The 20,095-nt window shown below is 55.2% G+C and overlaps 2 protein-coding genes across 13 annotated transcripts; both read right to left on the bottom strand.

The window, feature by feature from the left end:
• Nucleotides 1–1,408: 1,408 nt before the first annotated feature.
• LAT (linker for activation of T cells) lies at nucleotides 1,409–6,603 on the bottom strand. 4 transcript variants are annotated; one of them, XM_024744431.1, is made up of 12 exons: nucleotides 5,765–6,312; nucleotides 5,569–5,596; nucleotides 5,409–5,443; nucleotides 5,057–5,141; nucleotides 4,859–4,923; nucleotides 4,737–4,766; nucleotides 4,589–4,649; nucleotides 4,423–4,517; nucleotides 2,783–2,845; nucleotides 2,523–2,585; nucleotides 2,353–2,427; nucleotides 1,951–2,210 (listed from the first exon to the last, which is right to left on the bottom strand). In XM_024744431.1, the coding sequence occupies exons 1-11, from the start codon at nucleotides 5,865–5,867 to the stop codon at nucleotides 2,360–2,362; spliced, it is 696 nt and encodes a 231-aa protein (XP_024600199.1). In that variant the 5' UTR covers nucleotides 5,868–6,312; the 3' UTR covers nucleotides 1,951–2,210; nucleotides 2,353–2,359. The 4 variants fall into 4 exon arrangements, with proteins under 4 accessions (XP_024600197.1, XP_024600199.1, XP_024600196.1 ...); XM_024744429.1 differs by lacking the exon at nucleotides 1,951–2,210 and adding an exon at nucleotides 1,409–1,815 and having other exon boundaries at nucleotides 2,358–2,427; nucleotides 4,589–4,766; nucleotides 5,765–6,603; XM_024744428.1 differs by having other exon boundaries at nucleotides 4,589–4,766; nucleotides 5,765–6,603.
• Nucleotides 6,604–6,749: 146 nt separating this feature from the next.
• On the bottom strand, nucleotides 6,750–14,780 carry SPNS1 (SPNS lysolipid transporter 1, lysophospholipid). Of its 9 annotated transcripts, none has more exons than XM_024744421.1 (13): nucleotides 14,633–14,780; nucleotides 14,094–14,384; nucleotides 13,930–13,995; nucleotides 11,974–12,110; nucleotides 10,669–10,820; nucleotides 10,506–10,572; nucleotides 9,551–9,696; nucleotides 9,093–9,248; nucleotides 8,617–8,806; nucleotides 8,191–8,256; nucleotides 7,821–7,919; nucleotides 7,357–7,528; nucleotides 6,750–7,087 (listed from the first exon to the last, which is right to left on the bottom strand). In XM_024744421.1, exons 1-13 carry the CDS (start codon nucleotides 14,652–14,654, stop codon nucleotides 6,993–6,995), a joined length of 1,659 nt encoding a protein of 552 aa, XP_024600189.1. In that variant the 5' UTR covers nucleotides 14,655–14,780; the 3' UTR covers nucleotides 6,750–6,992. The 9 variants fall into 9 exon arrangements, with proteins under 9 accessions (XP_024600189.1, XP_024600193.1, XP_024600190.1 ...); XM_024744425.1 differs by having other exon boundaries at nucleotides 14,094–14,298; nucleotides 14,633–14,727; XM_024744422.1 differs by having other exon boundaries at nucleotides 14,650–14,694.
• Nucleotides 14,781–20,095: the final 5,315 nt, after the last annotated feature.

The raw sequence follows: 20,095 nt of genomic DNA, 5'->3' as shown, positions 1-20,095 counted from the left end.
CTGACACCACCAGGAAGCCAGCCCTGCCCCCCTCCAGGCCTTCTCTCTTCCATACTGGCTTCATTCTTGGGATGCTCTCCAGGTGGGGGCTCCAGGACCATGTTCTCCCAGCTTCACAACTGCCATGAACAAAAAGCTTCTCCTGGGCTTCCCTGGTGGCGCAGTGGTTGAGAGTCCGCCTGCCGATGCAGGGGACACGGGTTCGTGCCCCGGTCCGGGAAGATCCCACATGCCACGGAGCGGCTGGGCCCGTGAGCCGTGGCCGCTGAGCCTGCGCGTCCGGAGCCTGTGCTCCGCAACGGGAGAGGCCACAGCAGTGAGAGGCCCGCGTACCGCAAAAAAAAAAAAAAAGCTTCTCCTTCCTGACACTTCCTGCTCATGTCCAGCGCTGGGCCTCACTCTGGCCAGGTGGTCACACGCCCGCATGGGGGCCAGTCCCAATGACCAGGGTATCCACCAGACCCTCGTACTCAGAGGGGGGGGGGTCTTGGAGCAGCAGCAGAACCACTTGGGAGCTCGTTAGGAATGCAGAGTCTCAGGCTACATCCCAGATGGACTGAATCAGAATCTACATTTTCCAAAACCCCCAGGTAAGTCATCTCTAAGTCACGTCTGAAGAGGTCTGTGCCCGTTAGCTTTTTCAGTTGCTTAGACAATTTTTAAAGTTCTGTTTTATTAAGAACCACAAAAAGTAAGAATTAAGAAAGCCATTTGAGGGACTTCCCTGGTGGCACTATGGTTAAAAATCTGCCTGCCAATGCAGGGGACACAAGTTCAAGCCCTGGTCTGGGAGGATCCCACATGCCGCGGAGCAACCGGGCCTGTGCGCCACAACTACTGAGCCTGCGCTCTAGAGCCCATGCTCCGCAATGAGAAGCCACCGCAATGAGTAACCCCTGCTCTCTGCAACTAGAGAAAGCCCGTGCGCAGCAACAAAGACTCAATGTGGCCAAAAACTAATTAATTTTTTTTAAAAAAGCAAGCCTTTTGAGGTCATCAAGTCCACCCCCTTGTTTTAAAGATGGAGAAACCAGGGGCCAGTGGGGAAGGGTCTTGCTCTAGACGCCCACCCAGCGCTTCCCCACGCCCTGTTTTCCCATCACCTCGGCCATCGTCTGCCACTTCCAAGGACTAACTCATGAGGAGATGCACCTGAGCCCCAGGAGTGCCAGCTGGGCTCAGAACTGCCTCACTCAGAAGGTGACGTGTCCCAGGCTTCGTTCAGTCACTCACACATACCTGGTCAGGACCCTCGGGAGCACAGAGGGTCTGCAAGGATGGAGACCCATAAACACAGACACACACACACACACACACACACACACACACACACACACACTCAGGACCTCGGACACAGCCCACCCTCACCCTGACTCCGACCCACTGGGCCCCCCAAAGCTAAGAGCACTACAGACCACAGCAGCCTTTATTCTGTTACAGAGCAGGGCTGGGGCCAGGGTGGCTTGTTCTCAGGCTGCGTCAGAAGGTGCAGAGTACTGGGGCCACACAGACGGGCCCCCGAAGTGACAATAAGTTAGGGGAAAGTTCTCAGGCTGTCGTCAGGCTGGAGGCGGGGCGGGATGCCGAGTGGGGGCCCACAGAGCCGCTGCCAGCTGCTCAGCTCAGCACTCCCAGGCAAGGCTGGCTCCAGACCCCACACGGCTCCCACTGAAACACAGCGGGACAGGGGCAGAGGGAGGGGTACAAGGTCAGGAGGTCGGTGGCAGCCACAGGGGCCCCAGACTCAGAGAGGAGAGGGCGGGGAGGGCCCGCAGGCCCAGGGCAGGGCCGGGCCGGGCGGGCCTCTCACCGGGCCTTTGCAGAGAGAGACACACACACACACACACACACACACACACACACACACACACACACACACACTCAGGACCTCGGACACAGCCCACCCTCACCCTGACTCCGACCCACTGGGCCCCCCAAAGCTAAGAGCACTACAGACCACAGCAGCCTTTATTCTGTTACAGAGCAGGGCTGGGGCCAGGGTGGCTTGTTCTCAGGCTGCGTCAGAAGGTGCAGAGTACTGGGGCCACACAGACGGGCCCCCGAAGTGACAATAAGTTAGGGGAAAGTTCTCAGGCTGTCGTCAGGCTGGAGGCGGGGCGGGATGCCGAGTGGGGGCCCACAGAGCCGCTGCCAGCTGCTCAGCTCAGCACTCCCAGGCAAGGCTGGCTCCAGACCCCACACGGCTCCCACTGAAACACAGCGGGACAGGGGCAGAGGGAGGGGTACAAGGTCAGGAGGTCGGTGGCAGCCACAGGGGCCCCAGACTCAGAGAGGAGAGGGCGGGGAGGGCCCGCAGGCCCAGGGCAGGGCCGGGCCGGGCGGGCCTCTCACCGGGCCTTCAGTGGATCTGGAGATTCTCGTAATCTGGAGCTTCCTCACCCTCCACCTCCTGGGAACTCCGGCCGGCTGCGAGGGAAGGGAGATTGGTCTTCAGCTGACAGGCCATCCCGCTCTCCTCCAAGGCAGCTCCCCGTGTCTGCCCTACCTCCCCCGACACACACCAGGCTTGGTCCTCTCCACGGGCGGCAGCTCCTGGGACACGTTCACGTACTCCCGGCTCCCATCTGTGGGGACAGGTCAGAAGGAGGGATGGCCATACCGAAAGGGGGGCAGGCCACACTGAGGGTGAGAGAGGAGGAGGACACCCAGGCAGAGGGTGAGGAAGCCAGAGAGGGGGCGGTGGGCACCCTCAAGGCCGGAATGAGAGTGAGGATGGGGGGGGTGCGAGAGTGCGGAGGGAAGGCAGACCCCAGCCACTCACCCAGAGAGGCATCCGCGCTCTCCTCACTCTCAGGGACATTCACGTAATCTTCCCCCGACTCCACTGCAGGAAAAGCATTGGCGCCCACGCACTGTTACCCAGACCCCCGAGGCAGACACCCAGAGGCTCCCAACCGCAGCCCCCAGAGACCATCCCCACTGTCAGCCCCAGAGGGAGGCAGGGAGGGCGGTCCGGACCTGCCACGCAGGTGGCGATGGAGAGAAGTAGGACGGCTTGACCAGAATTGATTAGGGGAAACGGAATTGTGGGAGGAGAGACAGCAGGCTCCAGCGTGTCCCCCAGGCCAGGGAGCAGGGCCGGGGAGCGGCTCGGGGTGGTGGGGCTGGGCGACACGTGTGCGGAAGGAAACAACACGCAGGGCTGGGCCGAGTCAGAGGCGCCATCAGCCCTGCTGGCCCTTCCTCCTCAGCCAGGCCCGCCCTGACCCCCCTCTCCTGTCCTTGATCCTTCCTAGCGCCTAGCACCATTGACGACATCTTATTCTTTCATGTGTTGACTTATTTCTCCCTGAGGATGTGGACAAGGCAGGCTTCGGAGTCAGACTGCCCAGGTTCAAGTCCAGCTCCAGCATTAACTAACTGTGCAACCTCAGGCAAGCTACCTAACCGCTCTGGGCCTCAGTTTTCTCATCTGTAAGATAGGGTGAGGAACGGTACCCACCGCACAGGGGTGTTGTGAAAACGGTGAATTAAAATAAGGCCTGTCATACCGTAAGTGCTGCCAAGTTTCTGTTAAATAAACAAATCATTGTACAGATGGGACAAGTGTGGGGCAGGAGGGGAAGGGACAGGATCAAAAGCCCCTGGGAATTGTGACGTTTAATATTAATAAGTTAATACACATAAAACTCTTAGTAGGGCATGTAGTAGGCCTTCAATAATGTTAGCTGTTTTAATCACAACTCTGCCTCATTAGATGTGATTATATCAGGGGCACCCAGTAAATATGATGGATGACTGAATGAGTGAATGAATGAATGAAAATAAGCACTTGGACTGATGGTCTGGGGCTCAAGAGAGAGGCCGTGAGTTGAGAATCAGGATGGCACATGAAGCCAGGGTGTGGAAGTCAAGACCCAGAGCAAGTATAGAGAGGAAGGAGAGGAATGGAACACTGAAGATCACAAGACACTTAGAAAAGCCTCCAACAGGCAGGATGGAACCAAAACGAAGAGAGAAAAGCAGCCCAAAGGAAACTGAAACAACACAGGAAGCAGAAGAAAACTTCCCAAAGAAACCCCAAAAAAGACGACCTATAATCAATATCCTTAGAGATTTACGAGATGATACTGCCTTTGTGAGACAAGATAGGAGGCTATGAAAAAGGAACATTCAGAGATGAAGAAAGGGCTTTTGGACAAGAAAGACGAAAGCATAGACTCAAAAGAAGAATAAAGTCAAGGAAATCTTGCAGACAATAAAAGCAAAAGACAAGGAGGGAGGAGAAGAGAAAAGGTAAGGAAATCAGACGATCGGAGCCGAAGTGCCCCTATCTGAAGGACGGAAGTGCTAAAAAGAGAAAAGAGAGAAAATGGAGGGGGAGCAAACGTCCAGGAGGAGAGGGAAGAGCCGAGGGGCCTCAGCACAGAGGGGCGGGGAGTGGTCAGAAGGCCGACTCACTGGAGAAGGCGCTATCTCGGAGGCCAGGGTTGCTGGACGCAGGAGCTGGTGGGACGGCGGCGCCAGTGGCCGGGACGTTGTCAGGAAGCACGACCCTGAGGGGAGCCAAGGAGCGGGTGAGCAAGGAGCCCCGGCCTCAGCTCCCACCTCCCGCCTGGCCACTCACAAGTAGCCCTCGGGATAGTCTTCCTCATCCTCATCTTCGTCCGCATCCTCACAGACTGCCTCTGGGGTGGGTAACGACACAGGGTCAGCGGAGCCCAGGACAGGCCCCAGCCTCCTCCCAACCAGGGCCGCCGGGGCCCCTGACGCACCCTCGTTCTCATAGCTGGCCACGCTGTTGGCTGCAGAGAGAGCAGGAGAGGGAGACTGAGCTAGCTCAGAGGGGCCTGTCCTCCGCCTGGCCCCAGCCCCACGGGCCCGGCTCCACGCTTACCGCCATCTGAGTCCTGCTGGGAAGACGGCATGCGGGGGGAGCCTCCGGGGGGCTGTGGGGATCTCCTGGGAATCAAAGGTCAGAGGGCAGGCTGGGGTGGGGCTCTGGGGCAAGAGGGATTGCAACAGGGAAAGAGGCCCCCAATCCAAGCAGGTGAGGGGGTAAAAAGGGGGATTTGGAGGGGAAGCGGCCACTTACGGGATGCGGAGCAGGTCTGGCTGGCTCTGGAGCAGGTAGGTCACAGGCGGGTAGGAAGTGGCTGGTGGCCAGGGGGCGACTGTGGCTGAGAACACAGGACCAAGCTGAAGGAATGACTCCAAAGCTCACGCCCCTACCCTGGACGAGGCCTCGAAGGGCAGACTTACCCCCGACACCCCTGTGCCCTGGACAGGCCTGGTGGGGGGGGCACCCATCTCCCTCCCCACCCCCAGCTCAGGTCAAGGCCGTGTGGGCAGCCACAGGGGGAAACCGAACAAAGGCACACACTCTCCCACCCACGCCAGGAGACGCTCCCCCCGCATCCAAGGAAGGTGACCCTCCATGTACTCACGAGGCGGTTTGATCACGATGCTACTTGGGGTCAAACTAGCAGGAGAGACACAGTTTGGGTAAACAGCTGGGAGAGGCCCCAGACCCCATCTCAGTCCCCTGGGGCCCAGCCCTACATGGGGTATTGAGGGAGACACCCAGGGCAGACGGGGCAGACTCACCCATCGGAGGCAGCAGTGCCATATGAGCCTGGGGAAGAGAGGGCCCGTGAGGCAGGAAGAGGGGGTGACGAGGGCAGACGGTGATGGAGTACGGGGCTCTCAGTGACTCAAAAGAGTTAAAGAGGGACAAAGGAGTTGGGGCGTGGGGTGAGGATCCCTGTCGGTGTGTCTGGACGCCCCACCAGCACCCACTCACCTGGCAGCTCTCGGCAACGCACACACAATGCCATCAGCAGCACAGCCAAGAGAGGCAGCAGCAGGAGGCCCAGCACAAAGAGGACCAGGCTGACTGCCTCCATCTGCAGGGGAGAGCGTGGACCGGGCCTAGCTGCTCGCCGCACACCCCTTGGGGACAGAGCAGCAGCGGGGCAAGAGCCAGGCCACAAAGGGTACAGGGGCCGAGCGGGCACCAGGCTGGGAGCCTGGTGGGGGGCAGCTGCGCCCTCCTCGGGGGCTCCCTGGTTCTCCTCCCCTCAGCGGGCGTCAGCGCAGGCTCTGGAAGACCCTTGAACCCAGGGCGGTCAGGCCCTGACCTGGAGTCTGGCGCCAGCCACCCCTACACAGACCCTGTGCCCCAGCCCTACCTGCCCCTGGACTCTGCGCCTGCCTCTCCTCAGTGCCTGCCTGCCTGTGGCAGGAAGCTGTGGTGAGCGCCGGGTGAGGGCAGGAAATCATCAGGGCTCAGCTGGCTGTACCCTCCCCCTTCCCACCCCCACCCAGCCAGTGGGGAGGGGGAGAGGCGGCCTCAGGAGCCGGCCTGGGCCCTCAGGAAGGGTCTGCTGGTCCCCGGGACAAGGGGCAACTCAGACCAGTGGGAGGAGGAAAAGATACTTGCAGGCCAGCCAGCTGCCGTGCCCTCCACAGCGTGGCTCAAGGAGGCGGCAGGGAGGGAGGCCCTGACACCAGGAATTCTGAGGCGCCCAGGGTGTGCCCACCCCACCTCACCCTGGCCGGCCTGCCAAGAAGGGTGGGCTCTCGGGGAGACATGGGCATAAGCGACTCCTGGTCACACCGAGCCAGCTCACTCCGCCCCCTCATTCACTGGCCCAGAAGGGCAGGGATTTGCCCAAGGGCCCGCAGGAGTGACCCAACAGCCCCTGGGAACCTGGGACTAGAGAGGGGGCGTCCCCTGCAATCCAGGGGTCACTAGCACCCAGAGAGACTCCAGCAGGCACTTGGGGTCTGGCTACAAACTTTATTCAGTTACAAATAGCACCGAGCCCCTGAGGCTGCTCCAGTGGCGGGGGATCCCCCTCCCGGACCCCCAGAATCCCCTCTTGGCCACCTGTGTAGTGTGTAGGAGCTGGAACATGGCCCAAGGCCCCTCCTAGAAAATGGGCCAGCCGAGGATTTGGGCCCGGGCACCTCCTGGGGTGGGCCCAGGGCCAGCTGTGGTAGATGTGCAGGTAGCAAGCGGAGACGCCTCAGATGAGCACACTGGACACGGGGACCCGGGTGGAGCGTCCTCTCTGGGGCACCACGATGCGGTCATCAGCAGGCCCGGCCTCACGCAACAGACCTGTCGGCGGGGGATCAGAGCCAGGGCTGGATGGACAGACACTGGGCCAGGGAGGGGACAAACAGGCACTAGCAAATGGACGGGGCAGCAGAGACACACAGTGGGGCATCAGCTCGTGGGACAGGGAGACCCGAGGCCGAGGGAGGGGAGGGCTGTGGACTGAGGGCTGCCAGGGACACGGGGCTGGGTGGGGGGATGGATGGACAAGCAGGCAGCATCATGAAGTTAGGCAAGGAGCTGTGGACGGACAGTGGGGAGGCCCGACCGACCCTGCACGTGCAGCTGGGCCCGCCGGCGGTCGCCCTCAATGAAGATGGCAGCGCCCAGGAAGGCTGCGCCGCCCAGCGCCCCCATGAAGGCGCAGAGCATGAGCGAGAACTGCAGGGCCCGGAACTCAGACAAGAAGGAGGGGGGCCAGCCCTGGCGGAGGCGGTCGGAGATCTGCAGGTAGACAAGGAAAGAAAAGTCAGGAGAACGGAGAGGAAGCCCCTGAACTCCGGAGAATGAAGGAGACTCAGGCCTGGACCTTACCGGTAGAAATCTGACAAGACAAAATCGTGCCCACCCAGCTGAGCCTCTGAGGTGAAGAGTGCCTGGCACAGGGGACTCGGATGCCTCACTAGGGTGAGACCCTCTAATCTGGCCTGTGCTCAGGCCACTGGCCACCAGCTGGTACTGGGAATGTGGGGTCCCCCGAGCCCCATCCCAGGCCCAGCCAAGGGACCGTGCTCACCAAGCCAATCAGGTAGGGGCTCCCAGCGTCACCCAACAGGTGGGACAGCACGATCTGAAAGGCTTCAGCGGTGGAGCGTCGTGTGGGGATCACCACGTACTGGGAGGAAAGAGGGGCAGGAGACAGAGGGCGGGGACAGGGCCAAGGCTCAGCCTAGGCTGAGGTCAGGTGAACCCCAGCTCAGAGGTGTGGCTGGGGTGAAGAGCAGGGTGGGTCCAGGCTACAGGCCCACCTGGGGTTGGACTCTGAAGTCAGTCCAGGGCTGGGTTTTGAAGAAGGGGTGAAGGTCACAGTTCAAGGCAAGTGAGGTCCCCTGCCCCAACTCCCTGCTCCCATCAGCCTCTGGGGTAACCCTGGGCCACCTACTCACCAGCAGAATGTCAGCCACAATGGCCCAGTTCATGGACAGCAGTGTCTCTCCAATAAAAATGAAAATCTGGGGGATGGGAGGTAGGCGGTGAAGGAGGGGGAACAGGGGTAGGGCGTTGGTCTCATCACAAGACGAGCAAACACATGGAGGGTTCACTAGGTACCAGGCCCATCTATTAACTCATTTAACCCTCACAACACCCCTAGGAGACAGTTGCTACTATTATTCCCATTTTACAGAAGATGAAACTGAGCACAGAGAGGTTAAGTCACTTGCCCAATGTCACACAGCTAAGAATGGCCAGAGCTGAGATTCAAACCCAGGCATTCCCACTCCAGAGTTGGCTCTGACCCTAGTCCTGCCCCAGTGCACCATTCCTCCAACCTGGACCCAGAACACCCCCTTAGACACCTGCTGGCTACTCACATAGGTGGCCACGATGCTACCACGGGCACAGGCGAGGGACAGGAAGAGGAAGGGTGAAGAGCCCAGGAGGCCAGCAGCACAAACCAGCGGGTCAGCCCGGGGGTTGGAGCGGCGGAGTCGGCGGCTGATCTCCACGCCCAGGCCCACACCCAGGACCCCGGTGAGGCAGGTGATGAGCCCAAAGATGAGGCTGGAGGGAAGGGGAGGGGCAAGGGGGCTAGCCTCACCCCCATGGCCCAGAGAGAACGATCGTCCATCCCGGCCACCCTCACAACGCAGGTCTATCCAGGCACAGCACCCCATGGTTCACAAGAGGAAGGCACCTATTCCCAGACTAGGAAACTGAGACTCTGGGAAAGAAAGCAGCTTGTGGAGTCAGGATTCACACTCTCCTTGCCTGAGTCTGAATCACAGACTCTCTCCACTTCATCCCCTGCCACCTACAGGGCTACCCAGACCAGACCCCATCTGGGTACCTGTCAGAGGAAGAGCAGGAGTCTCCAGGAAGGCAGGGGGGGGTCTCCCCCAAGACCACACGGGAACGCAGCAAGAAAGCAGGAGCCCAAAGAGCCAGGGAGCCCGTGACAAAGGCCACAGCAGTGAAACCAAGGGAAGACAAGATGAAACTAGGACTGCAGACAATTAGGAGGGAGGAAGTTAGACTCCACTGAGGTATCGGTGTCAGAGACCTCTCTTCTCCCTCTCTGGCTTATTTTAATAGGGCACTGAGTCTGGAGGCTGTACTGGCCTCCAGGATCTGGGCCTGTAATTCAAGCAGTTGCCATAAGGGGGCAGTGGCGACAGAATTCCTGGCTTTAGGGTAGGGCCAGCTGACAGAAAACAGAACAAAGACCACACCCATGTAAATCTCAAACTAGACCTCAGGGCCTCCCTGGGGGCCTCAGATGTTGGGTTAGGATGGAACTGAACTCACTTTCTTGCCAGAGCCCTCAGATCTTCCCACCACGAGGTGGGGTTCAGGGGTGGTGAGTGTGAGTGGCGCTCCACAGCTCCCCTTGGTGGCTCCCGTACTACCAGGAACAGCAGCAAAACAGCCAGCACTCCTAGACCTGGTGTCACCTGGGGAAAGAGTGGGCTTCAAGAAAGGCACCGACACCGACGGGGAGACACTCAACCCTGGGGGCTGAGAGAAAGTGAGGGTGTATAAAAGCAACTCAGGCCCCAAGACCTCAAACACCCAGTCAGTGCCTGCTCAAGGAAGCTGAACCTGTGGTCGAGGGGAGGGGGTGACTGCCACTAGGAAGTGTTTCTGCAAGCCTAACTGCTCCCTCTTTAGCAACAGCACCCTAATTTTCTTTTGGGAAACCACTTCCCCCATTTCTCTCAACCCATGTGGTTCAAATCGGGTGGGGCTTGTAACCCAGACTTTGCCAAGAGTAATGTTAAACCTCCCAGGCCTCAGTGATTGAGTCAGTGCCAGCATGTGACCCACGTTCATCTAATCAGACACCGTCCAGGACTACTGCTCAAGGATCCAGGGTGCTGAAGTTTCTAAACGGGAAGATAAACACGTGGAGCTTTCACTTGCTTGAGAAGGAAGATAACAGAGGAAAGTAGAGCTGAGAAAAGGATGATCAAATTCCTGTGACACTGTGGGAGTCCTGCATCCAGCTTTACCTGAAGCTCACCCTGGGACTTTCCATTATGAGAGCCAATACAGTCCCATTTGGGGGTTTACAGTCGTACAATGGGCTTCTATCACCTGCAATCAAGAGTTTTACCTAGCACGTGGCTTCGCAGTGAGGGCAGCTAGGCTGCCTGTAGGCTTGGCAGAGTGAGCACTGCCTTCGAAAGGGGGTGTCTGACGGTAGAAAGGGGGAGTCAGTGAGTGTACCACTAACTCTTCCCCAGGCCGTGACCCGACTCACCCGCAGAGCCCAGTGCCAGTCCCCGGCCACATCCTTCACTTTGGAGCCTGCAATGTAACCCAGACCACTGTGGGAAGGGGGTGGGGGAGGAGAAGAGACGGCTGGTCAGTCCCGTTCCAGGCAAGGCCCTTCTGCCTCCCCACCAGGCCCGAGGTCCACTCACCTGCCCACAGGGATGGCAAAGTAGAACACGCTGAGCATCCGACTCCGCTGGTCTGCCACGAAGAGGTCAGCGATGAGGGTGGGTGCGATGGTGGAGTAACTGGCCTCCCCGACCCCCACCAGGCCCCGGGTCAGGAGGAGCAGCCAGAATCGCTGGGGAACGAGATATGGGGCAGGTGGCACCCCGCCCTGCAGCCAGCCTCCCAGCCTCCCTCACCAGCCAGCTCTGGAGAGGTGGCAGGGATGGCAGGAGAGGCCTGGGTTTTAGAATCAAACCAAACTGAGCTTGAATCTTGGCTCCACTACTGACTAGCTGTGACTCTGAGAAAACAACTTAACCTCTCTGAGCCTCAGTTTCCTTATCTGCAAAAGGGGGATAATAACAACTTGTTCCCATACCTATTGTGAGAACTGGACAACAAAAGGTCTGTTCATTACCTTGCACCCAGTAGGTACAAAATAAATCTTTATTTCTATCTTGTCCAAACCACCCAAGACACCCCAACAGTGAACAGTGATCTTAGGCGGGGGTTTATTTGTCTACCAGAGACACCAAAGCTAACAACAAGGCACAGTCACCCAAGGAGAGTGTGTAGTGTCCGGGGCTGAGGAGACAGAGTCCCAGGTCAGAAAGTGAGCACAGACAGAGGTGATTTCAAAGGAGCAAAGAAGCAACAGCCAGGGAGGCAGGACGAAAACCAGAAGAGGGGGTCACAGAAGTTAGAAGAGAGTTTTCGGAAGGAAGAAGTAGGTCAACAGAGCCAGAGGCTCCCAGGAGATCCAGCGAGAACAGGACTAGGAAGTAGGAGCTACAGCTAGCAACTGACAGGGCACTGCTGACTTTGGCAACGGAGGGACGGGGGCAGGTTAGTCAGCAGTGCTCAAGCGGGGAGTGGGAGGAGAAGAAGTGCAGGCAAAATGAGAGCCTCGCCCCAGCTGCTCCTTCACCCAGACTGGAGCTCCCCTCTGTGGAAGTCTGACTAGGAAGAGGAAGACCGACAGAGGGCAGTCCTGGTAAGGTCTTTCCTGTGACAGAGAAATGTGTGTGTTTAGGTGTGCAGTGGAAGGAGGGGATGATGGACAGAAGAAGGTTCTGGAAGAAAAGGGGAGAGGATGGGGTGGGCAGATAAATCAGGCAAACAGGGAACAGAAGACGGCATGGACCAAGGGAACGGCACAAGTTCCCCGGGCCCAGTCTGCAATGACTCCAAAGAGCAGCAGCAAAGACTGATGGTGAGGGAGTCAGGGTTGGGGGGAGGAGAGGGCGGGGGGGAGGGCAGAAGCAGGAGCCAGTGTGGGACCTCACCTCTCTGGGGATGAAGGACGACCCCAGTGTCACCAGGGACCAGAAGGCAATGCCCCCGCACATGAGATACTTCCGATTGTACCTGTCACCCAGGTAGCCAAACACAGGTGCCAACACCATGTAACTGGAGATGAACACTGGGGGGAAGCAGAGAGTCACAGCCCAGCCCCAGTACCCCTAGCCCACCCCCAAACCAGCTCAGGGAGGGCGAAGGGGGGCAGGAATAACTCCCAACCCTGAAACTATCAGAGCTTCCTGCAAGCGGGAGTGGGGGGAGGTAGTAGTTGTCCAGCTCCAGCTCCAATGTTCTTCAAATCTTCCATTGTAGGATGGAAGGCCCAGCTGACTCATGGCTTCCTCCTACCCTGGTCTGCAATGCACTTATCTGATCTAGCCTCTCCCTACCCCTCCAACTTCATGCTTATCCACTTTCCCTCTCTGTACCCCAATGGCCCAACTGCCAAGTTCAATACCACCTTAAGGCTTTGGGCACCTGCTGTCCTCTCTGGAATTGTTCTCTCCTCTCCCCTGAGCTCCACAACCTTGGCTCCTTCACCCTCAGCTCAGAAACCTTCCCAACCACCACATATCCAGTCTCTCTCTATCACAGCTACTCTGTCTTCTTTTACATAACAGTTATTTCTATAGAAAAGTATCTCATTATTAGTTTAGGTTTTCAGGGACTGTTGCCCCCCTCATGCACAGCAAAATGTTGGCTCCAGGAAGACAGGACTGTATTGGCCATGACTGTGTCTCCATCACTTAACACACTGCCGAGCACAAAACAGGTGCTCAACAAACATGTGTTGAATGAAAACGTGAAGAGGGTTGCCGAGAAAGACCTGGTGTTTTTTTTTCTTTTTTTTTGGGTTGCCGAGAAAGACCTGGTTTTTTTTTTTTTTTTTTTTTTTTTTTTTGCTGAGCCACAGGGCATGTGGGATCTTAGTTACAGGACCAGGGATTGAACCCCTGCCCCCTGCATTGGGAGCACAGAGTCTTAATCACTGGACTGCCAGGGAAGTCCCAGACCTATTTCTTCTCTAACTCAACAACTCTTTAGAGATTTGCAGACCTGGACCTATGATCCCATTCTCATTCCATTAAACTTTGGCTTAAATAACTCCAGTTCCTTGGTGGCCTGGAGTGGAGCAAAGAACACTGCAAGACCTGGTTTCAAACTCCTCTTCTGCCTCGAACTTGTTGTGTGACCCTAGGCAAGTCTTAACTCCTCTCCAAGCCTCAGTTTCTTTATAAAAATGTAGATGATACTACCTACTTTCTCTATAAAACAAGAATAATAACTCCTTGGCTGATAAAGGATTAGAAGAGAATGGGGGTAAAACGTCTTGTGAAATTCTTTGGATGTTATCAGTACTTCCTCCAGGGCCTGGCACATGGTAGGTGCTCAGAAATGAAGGAAGGAGGGAAGGAAGGACAATAGGACTTGGCCTTGGCTTTGCCTTTCCCATAAATCCCAAAGTTCTGAACAAGTAAAACTCACCTCCTCCCCTTCTAGACAGCCTCTTCTGCCATTATTTACTGGGTGCCTACCATTTTCCAATACTGTACTGTGCACTTCACAGGCATTATCTCATTTAATCCTCACATCAGCCCTATGAGGTGAGCCGGGGTTATTACTAGTTCCAGCTCACAGACAAGGAAAGTGAGGCTTAGAGAGGTTGAGGGCCTTGCCTACCATCACATTAAGTGAAAAGCTGGTATATAAACCCAGGTCTGTCTTAACTGTTATACAAAACTGACTCCCTCTTTAAATCTCTTTAAATGTGGTGTCCTAATCGAACAGGACAGCCTCAGGGCAGAGCCATGGCCATCTCCTCCCCTAGCTCAGCCACCAGACCTCCCAAAAATAAGGCCCCAGGCACGCCAGCGTGTGGCCCCAACTGGGGTAGAACAGAAAGAAGAGGTGCTGTGTGCCCAGGAGGGGCCTCCACTCACCCGTCTGGATAAGGCCAGAGCTACTGTCTCCGATGTCGAAAAACTGCTCAATGTCCGGAAGGACGCCTGGGAAGGAGAAGACTCAGGATGGGCTGGCCGAGGCAACCCCACCTTCGGGACCCCGCTCCCATCCCCCTTTCTAACTTTCTCCCAGAAGTCAGTACCAGCCACGGTGAAGCGGTCCATGTAGTTAAGGAGGTTGATGTAGCACAGCACGGCCACTATGAGAGCCGAACGGCCCGAAGACAAGCCCGTGATGCGCTGCAGTCCCTCCCGGTCTGGGACTTCGGGATCCTCGGACTTCGGGTTCCCCATGGACCCAGGCAACCCCGGGGTGCCGGGCGCAGGCCCGTCGTCCGTGTCATCTGCCTGGCTGAGGAAGGGCGCGGTGTCGGACCCGGACATGGTCCCGGGGGCCGCGCCCGCCCGCGCTACGGTCCCACCGACGATCCCACCTGCGAGGGGAGGAGGCTGGAGAAAGGAGGATGGAGGGAACCCAGGCGAGGGAAGTGCGCTCGGACACCGAGCGGAGCTTGCCCCGAAGCACAGAGCACGGGGGTTGGAACCCGGGCTCTATCATGCGTCCCCGCCCCGGCAGACACACCGCGCGGAGGGACGAGTGGAACTCCGGTGAGATCAGAGACAGGAACGGGTTGAGGAGAGTCCGATCCCCCGCCCCCTCCCGGTTGAGGCCACCCCTCACCCCGGGTAGGAGCCCACCGCATTCGCGGTTGGTCAGCCCCGGCGCCGAACCACCACCACCGCCAGCGCCATGTTGGCTAAGAGCCGGTCATGTGACACTGGAGCAGGGGCGGGGGCGGTGGACGCCGCTGCGGGCCGGCCCCTGACGCGACTACGGAGGCCGCGCGCGCCCCTGCGGTTTTGCCGACGTTCCCGCGTCACGTGACTGTGGCCGGTCGCCACGGTCCTCGGCTGCGTTCCCGCCGTGACAGCCGACCTAAAGGTGTCTGGGTGAGCTGTTACAGTCCTTCCCACTCTGAATCTCGGCTTCCTTATCTGCGACGCCGCTTGGCAGACTTCTTACTGAACGAGATCAAACGAGATAATGGAACCTTAAAAGATTCTGGAAATACGGTAGTACTGTAAATATCTCTAAACGTGCCAACAGACGGTTGTGTTTTTAGAAATTTATTTATATGTATTTTTTGGCTGTGTTGGGTCTTCGTTGCTGCGCGCAGGCTTTCTCTAGTTGCAGCGAGCGGGGGCCCCTGTTCATTGCGGTGCGCGAGCTTCTCATTGCAGTGGCTTCTCTCGTTCAGGAGCACTGGCTCAGTAGTTGTGGCTCGCAGGCTCTAGAGCGCAGGCTCAGTAGTTGTGGCGCACGGGCTTAGTTGCTCCATGGCATGTGGGATCTTCCCAGACCAGGGATCAAACCCGTGTGCCCTGCATTGGCAGGCAGATTCTTAACCACTGCGCCATCAGTGAAGTCCCAACAGACAGTTCTTACTCTCTTCCCCACGGTGTCCGGTTGGGGCTTCATACGTGCTCAGTAAGTGTTGGATGAATGAATGAATGGTGAACAGTGGCCCCCGTCCCTACCCTTCGGATTCCCCAACCCAGCTGAGCTTTCCCTGCAGACGTTTAAGAAAGTGTCCCCAGACCCCACCGGCCGCGTCTGGAGCCAGTTTTTCCTCACCTCCAACTTGCGCCCTCTGATGGTCTCACTTGGAACAGCCAGGGGCTAAGGAGACTCCTAGCCATGGACGGGGCTCGACCACAGAGCCCTGGCACCAAAACAGCTTTGTTCCTAAGTGCCTCGCCGCCCCAATCGCCAAGCTACAGCTAATAAACATACACTCTAAGTAAAGTTAGTGTAGTTCTATGCAAAGGCGGCTTCAAGACCCCTCTTCCAACCAGACCTCTTAAGTCCCTCTGCCGAAATTCTAGAGTCTCATGTTCTTGGGACCCCCGCAAGAGGCCTTATCAGAAACTCTTGAGTCACTGTCCTGCTTGGCATTGCCCCAGGAGTACTTCACGTTTCAGAACCTTAAGCCTGGTCTCCCTTTAGGGTCTAAAGGAAAGAGATGGAGAGGAATTTCAGATTGTAGTCACTGAATTTCCTCAGTACTATTGAGCAGCTACTATATGCCTGACATTGTGCTGGGTGTCAGGCAACTGCAGATTTACCTACCCTCATAGAGCTTATCTGAAGGAGCTTTTGCATGCAAAAGGTGCACCTGTGAAATGAGAAGGCAAGCCACTGATTGGAAGGAAGCATTTGCAAAGCATGTATCTGACAAAGGACTTCTATCCAGATGTATAAAGAACTCTTAAAACTCAGTAAGACAAAAACACAATTTTTTAAGTGGGCAAAAGATTTGAACAGACATCTCACAAAAGAAGATATATGCATAGCACAGGGAGATCAGCTCGGTGCTTTGCGACCACCTAGAGGGGGGATGAGGAGGGTGGGAGGAAGATGCAAGAGGGAGGGGATATGGGGATATACATAGGCATATAGCTGATTCAGTTTGTTATACAGCAGAAACTAACACGACACTGTAAAGCAATTATACTCCAATAAAGATGTTTAAAAAAAGATATATGAATGGCCAACAAGTTTATGACACCATTGGTCATTATGGAAGATAGAATTAAAAACACATTAAGATACAGCTATACTAGAATAGCTTAAAAAAATAAACGCACTGGGACTTCCCTGGCAGTCCGGTGGTTAAGACCCTGCACTTCCACTGCAGCGGGCATGTGTTCGATCCCTGGGTGGGAACTAAGATCCTGCATGCCGCAAGGCGTGGCCTAAATAAAGAAACAAATACCCTGATAAAGTACTGGAAATGATACGAATGTTTGTGGGAATGCAAAGAGTACAGCTACTTTGAGAAACAATTAGGCAGTTTCTTTAAAAATTAAACATACAGGGCTTCCCTGGTGGCACAATGATTAAGAATCCGCCTGCCAATGCAGGGGACACGAGTTTGAGCCCTGGTCCGGGAAGATCCCACATGCTGCGGAGCAACTAAGCCCGTGCACCACAACTACTGAGCCTGCGTGCCACAACTACTGAAGCCTGTGTGCCTAGAGCCCATGCTCCACAACAAGAGAAGCCACCGCAATGAGAAGCCTGTGCACAGCAACGAAGAGTAGCCCCCGCTCGCCACAACTAGAGAAAGCCCGCACGCAGCAACGAAGACCCAACGCGGCCAAAAATAAATAAATTTTTAAAAAATTAAACATACACTTCCCATATGACCCAGCAACTCCACTACTAGGTATCTATCAACAAAAAATGAAAACATATCCAAACAAAAGCCTGTATGTGAATGTCCATAGAAGCATTATTCATCATAGCCAAAAAAATTGAAAAAAACCCATGTATCCATCGACAGGTGAATAGTATATTGATACAGAGGAACACTGCTCAATGATACATACAGTATGGGTAAGTCTCATAAACACTGTGCTAAGTGAGAGACCCCAGACACAAAAGACTGCATACTGTATTATTCCATTCATATAAAATACAGAAAAGGCAAAACTAATGTGACAGAAAGCAGATTAGTGGTTGCCTGGGGCCAGGGGGAGGAGGAGGTACAAAGAGGCACCAGGAAACGTCTGCAGGACTGTGGACATTTACTAAAACTCATTGAACTGTAGACTTAAAATGAGTGAATGCTGAGGCATGTAAATTAAATTCCATTAAGCTAAAAAAAAATAAAAAATCTGTAGTCCAAACACAGTACCTCTGGACATTAATGAAAATAAAACTTTCTGGTTATAAAGACAAATACTTTGATGCTAATTGGTTTTGGCAAATGGGAAAAATATTTGGTTCTTCCCCAAGTATAGGTGACATTTATTTATTTATTTATTTATTTATGGCCACGCCTGCATGTCATGCAGGATCTTAGTTCCCCCACCAGGGATCGAACCTGTGCCCCCTGCAGTGAAAGTGCTGAGTCCTAACCACTGGACCACCAGGGAATTCCCCCAGGCGCCTTTTTTTTTTTTTTTGGCTGAGTCAGGTCTTAGTTGTGGTCCACGGGATCTTTATTGAGGCATGCAGGATCTTTTCGTTATGGCACGCAGTCTGGGTTTCTCTCTAGTTGTGGCGCTCAGGCTTCTCTCTAGTTGTGGCGCTCGGGCTTCTCTCTAGTTGTGGCGTGCGGGGTTTCTCTCTTTCACCCATGCACGTGGGTTCCAGGGCGCATGGGCTCTGTAGTTTGTGGCATGTGGGCTCTCCCCGTTGAGGCACGCAAGCTCAATAGTTGTGGTGCGAGGACCTAGTTGCGCCACGGCATATGGGATCTTAGTTCCCTGACCAGGGATCGAACCAGCGTCCCCTGCATTGAAAGGCGGATTCTTTACCACTGGACCACCAGGGAAGTCCCCCTCACCCCACCCCCTGCCCAAGGTGCCTTTTAATTTTATGGATCTCTCGATTAAAATTCCTTTAAGTTCAGATAAATAAATATGTCTGTACAGTTCTCTTGGTTTCAACTGGAGCCCAACTTTTGCTCTATTAGCTTTGGAAATTGTGCTTTGTGAAATATAAGTACATGTGGAATTTCTTGGAAAAAAAAGTTCATCCATGACAAGTGCCACAAAAAAGTCTGGCATATGGGTATTATAAGGACCTGATAGCAGGGGCATTTGACCCGGTCAGGGAGGTTTGAGAGCCTCTCTGAAGAAATGGTCCCTGAGCTCTGCAAACAAAAGAAAAGCAAAGAGCATTTCGCTCAACATCCAAGTCTACGAAGATTAACCTGCTTGCAGCAGCTGAGCAACAGCGCACTCGGCGCTTCAGATGCAGAGATTAAGCGGATAACGGGACGCAGCACTCTGCTCCAGACGGAGGAAATTAAGAACAGGATGCTTGTGCTCTGGAACAACAGGCTTTTAGGTAGCTCATATGCATTTCAGGAAGAATTTTAATGAACCCAGCTTCTTGCATCTTCCCATACATAGAAAAGCACTATAATCATTAACTTGAGAAAACTGCTCTTTGTGACCGGCAGTAATCTTTTACCAAAATGTATATTGATTGCTTGTACTCCCTGACCAAAATATTTACATGTAAACTGGTCTCACCCCCGACCTCTTTGGAGCAGTTTTTCAGAGCTATCTGAGAGGCTGTCTCCCAGGCTATAGTCCCCAGTAAGTCCCTGACTAAAACCTCAGATGTGGGGGAGGGGCGGTCATTGACTTTCCAGGAGGGAAAGAAGAGCAGTCCAAGCAGCAGAAAGCATGTGCAAAGGTCCTGTCACAGAAGGCAGCATAATGAACACCAGGGTCTGAAAGCCGTGCAGTGTGGAGAGCAGTGAGAGAGGGAGGCTGGCTGGGGAGCGGGCAGGGGGCAGTCTTCAACAGGCCCACCTGGTTTTCCATCTGGCTCTGCATTCCGTGGCTGTGTGGTCTGGGACAGGTTAATTCATCTTAGCTTGTTTCTCTTCTGTAAAATGGGAATAATAACACCTGCCTCCCAGGATTGCTCTGAGGATGAATGAGATTAGGAAAAGTGCCAAGCTGCGGCACCAGATCAGGGCTCCTTAAAGTTTTTTTTTTTTTTTTTTGCGGTACGCGGGCTTCTCACTGTTGTGGCCTCTCCCGTTGCGGCCACGCAGGTTCAGCGGCCATGGCTCCCGGGCCTAGCCGCTCCGCGGCATTGTGGGATCTTCCCAGACCGGGGTACAAACCAGTGTCCCCTGCATCGGCAGGGGGACTCTCAACCACTGCGCCACCAGGGAAGCCCTCCTTAAAGTTTTGAATGTTTCTAATCAGGGGAGTTTTAGAAAGATTCCCTGACGAGTGATCAATCTCTTTGATCAAAAGGATGAATAATCACTCCATCGTTGAAGAAATGCAAATCCTTTTACAATGAGTAGTCTTTCCCATTTCTTCCCCAGATTAAGCACTGGGGAAGATGAGGAAACTGGAACCTTCTAGCACTTGCTAATGGATTTATAAAGAGGTCCAGTTACTTGTACTCAAGAGAAAATGGGTAGGTGCACATCCAGTGATCTGTGATTCCATTCCTGGATATAAACCTGAGAAAAATCCCACTCGGGGTCACCACAATATTGTCTGTGATAGCAACATACTGGGGGGCTAGAACGGGGTTTGGTTACAAGTGACAGAAATCCTCCAATAGCAGTGATTTTTTTTTTTTTTTTTTTTTGCCCACCGG

This window comes from Neophocaena asiaeorientalis, unplaced genomic scaffold (assembly GCF_003031525.2).
Source record: "Neophocaena asiaeorientalis asiaeorientalis breed wild unplaced genomic scaffold, Neophocaena_asiaeorientalis_V1.1 scaffold91, whole genome shotgun sequence".
NCBI lineage: Eukaryota > Metazoa > Chordata > Mammalia > Artiodactyla > Phocoenidae > Neophocaena > Neophocaena asiaeorientalis.
Note: the sequence above shows the minus strand (reverse complement) of the source record. Positions and strands in the feature narration are given on the sequence as shown.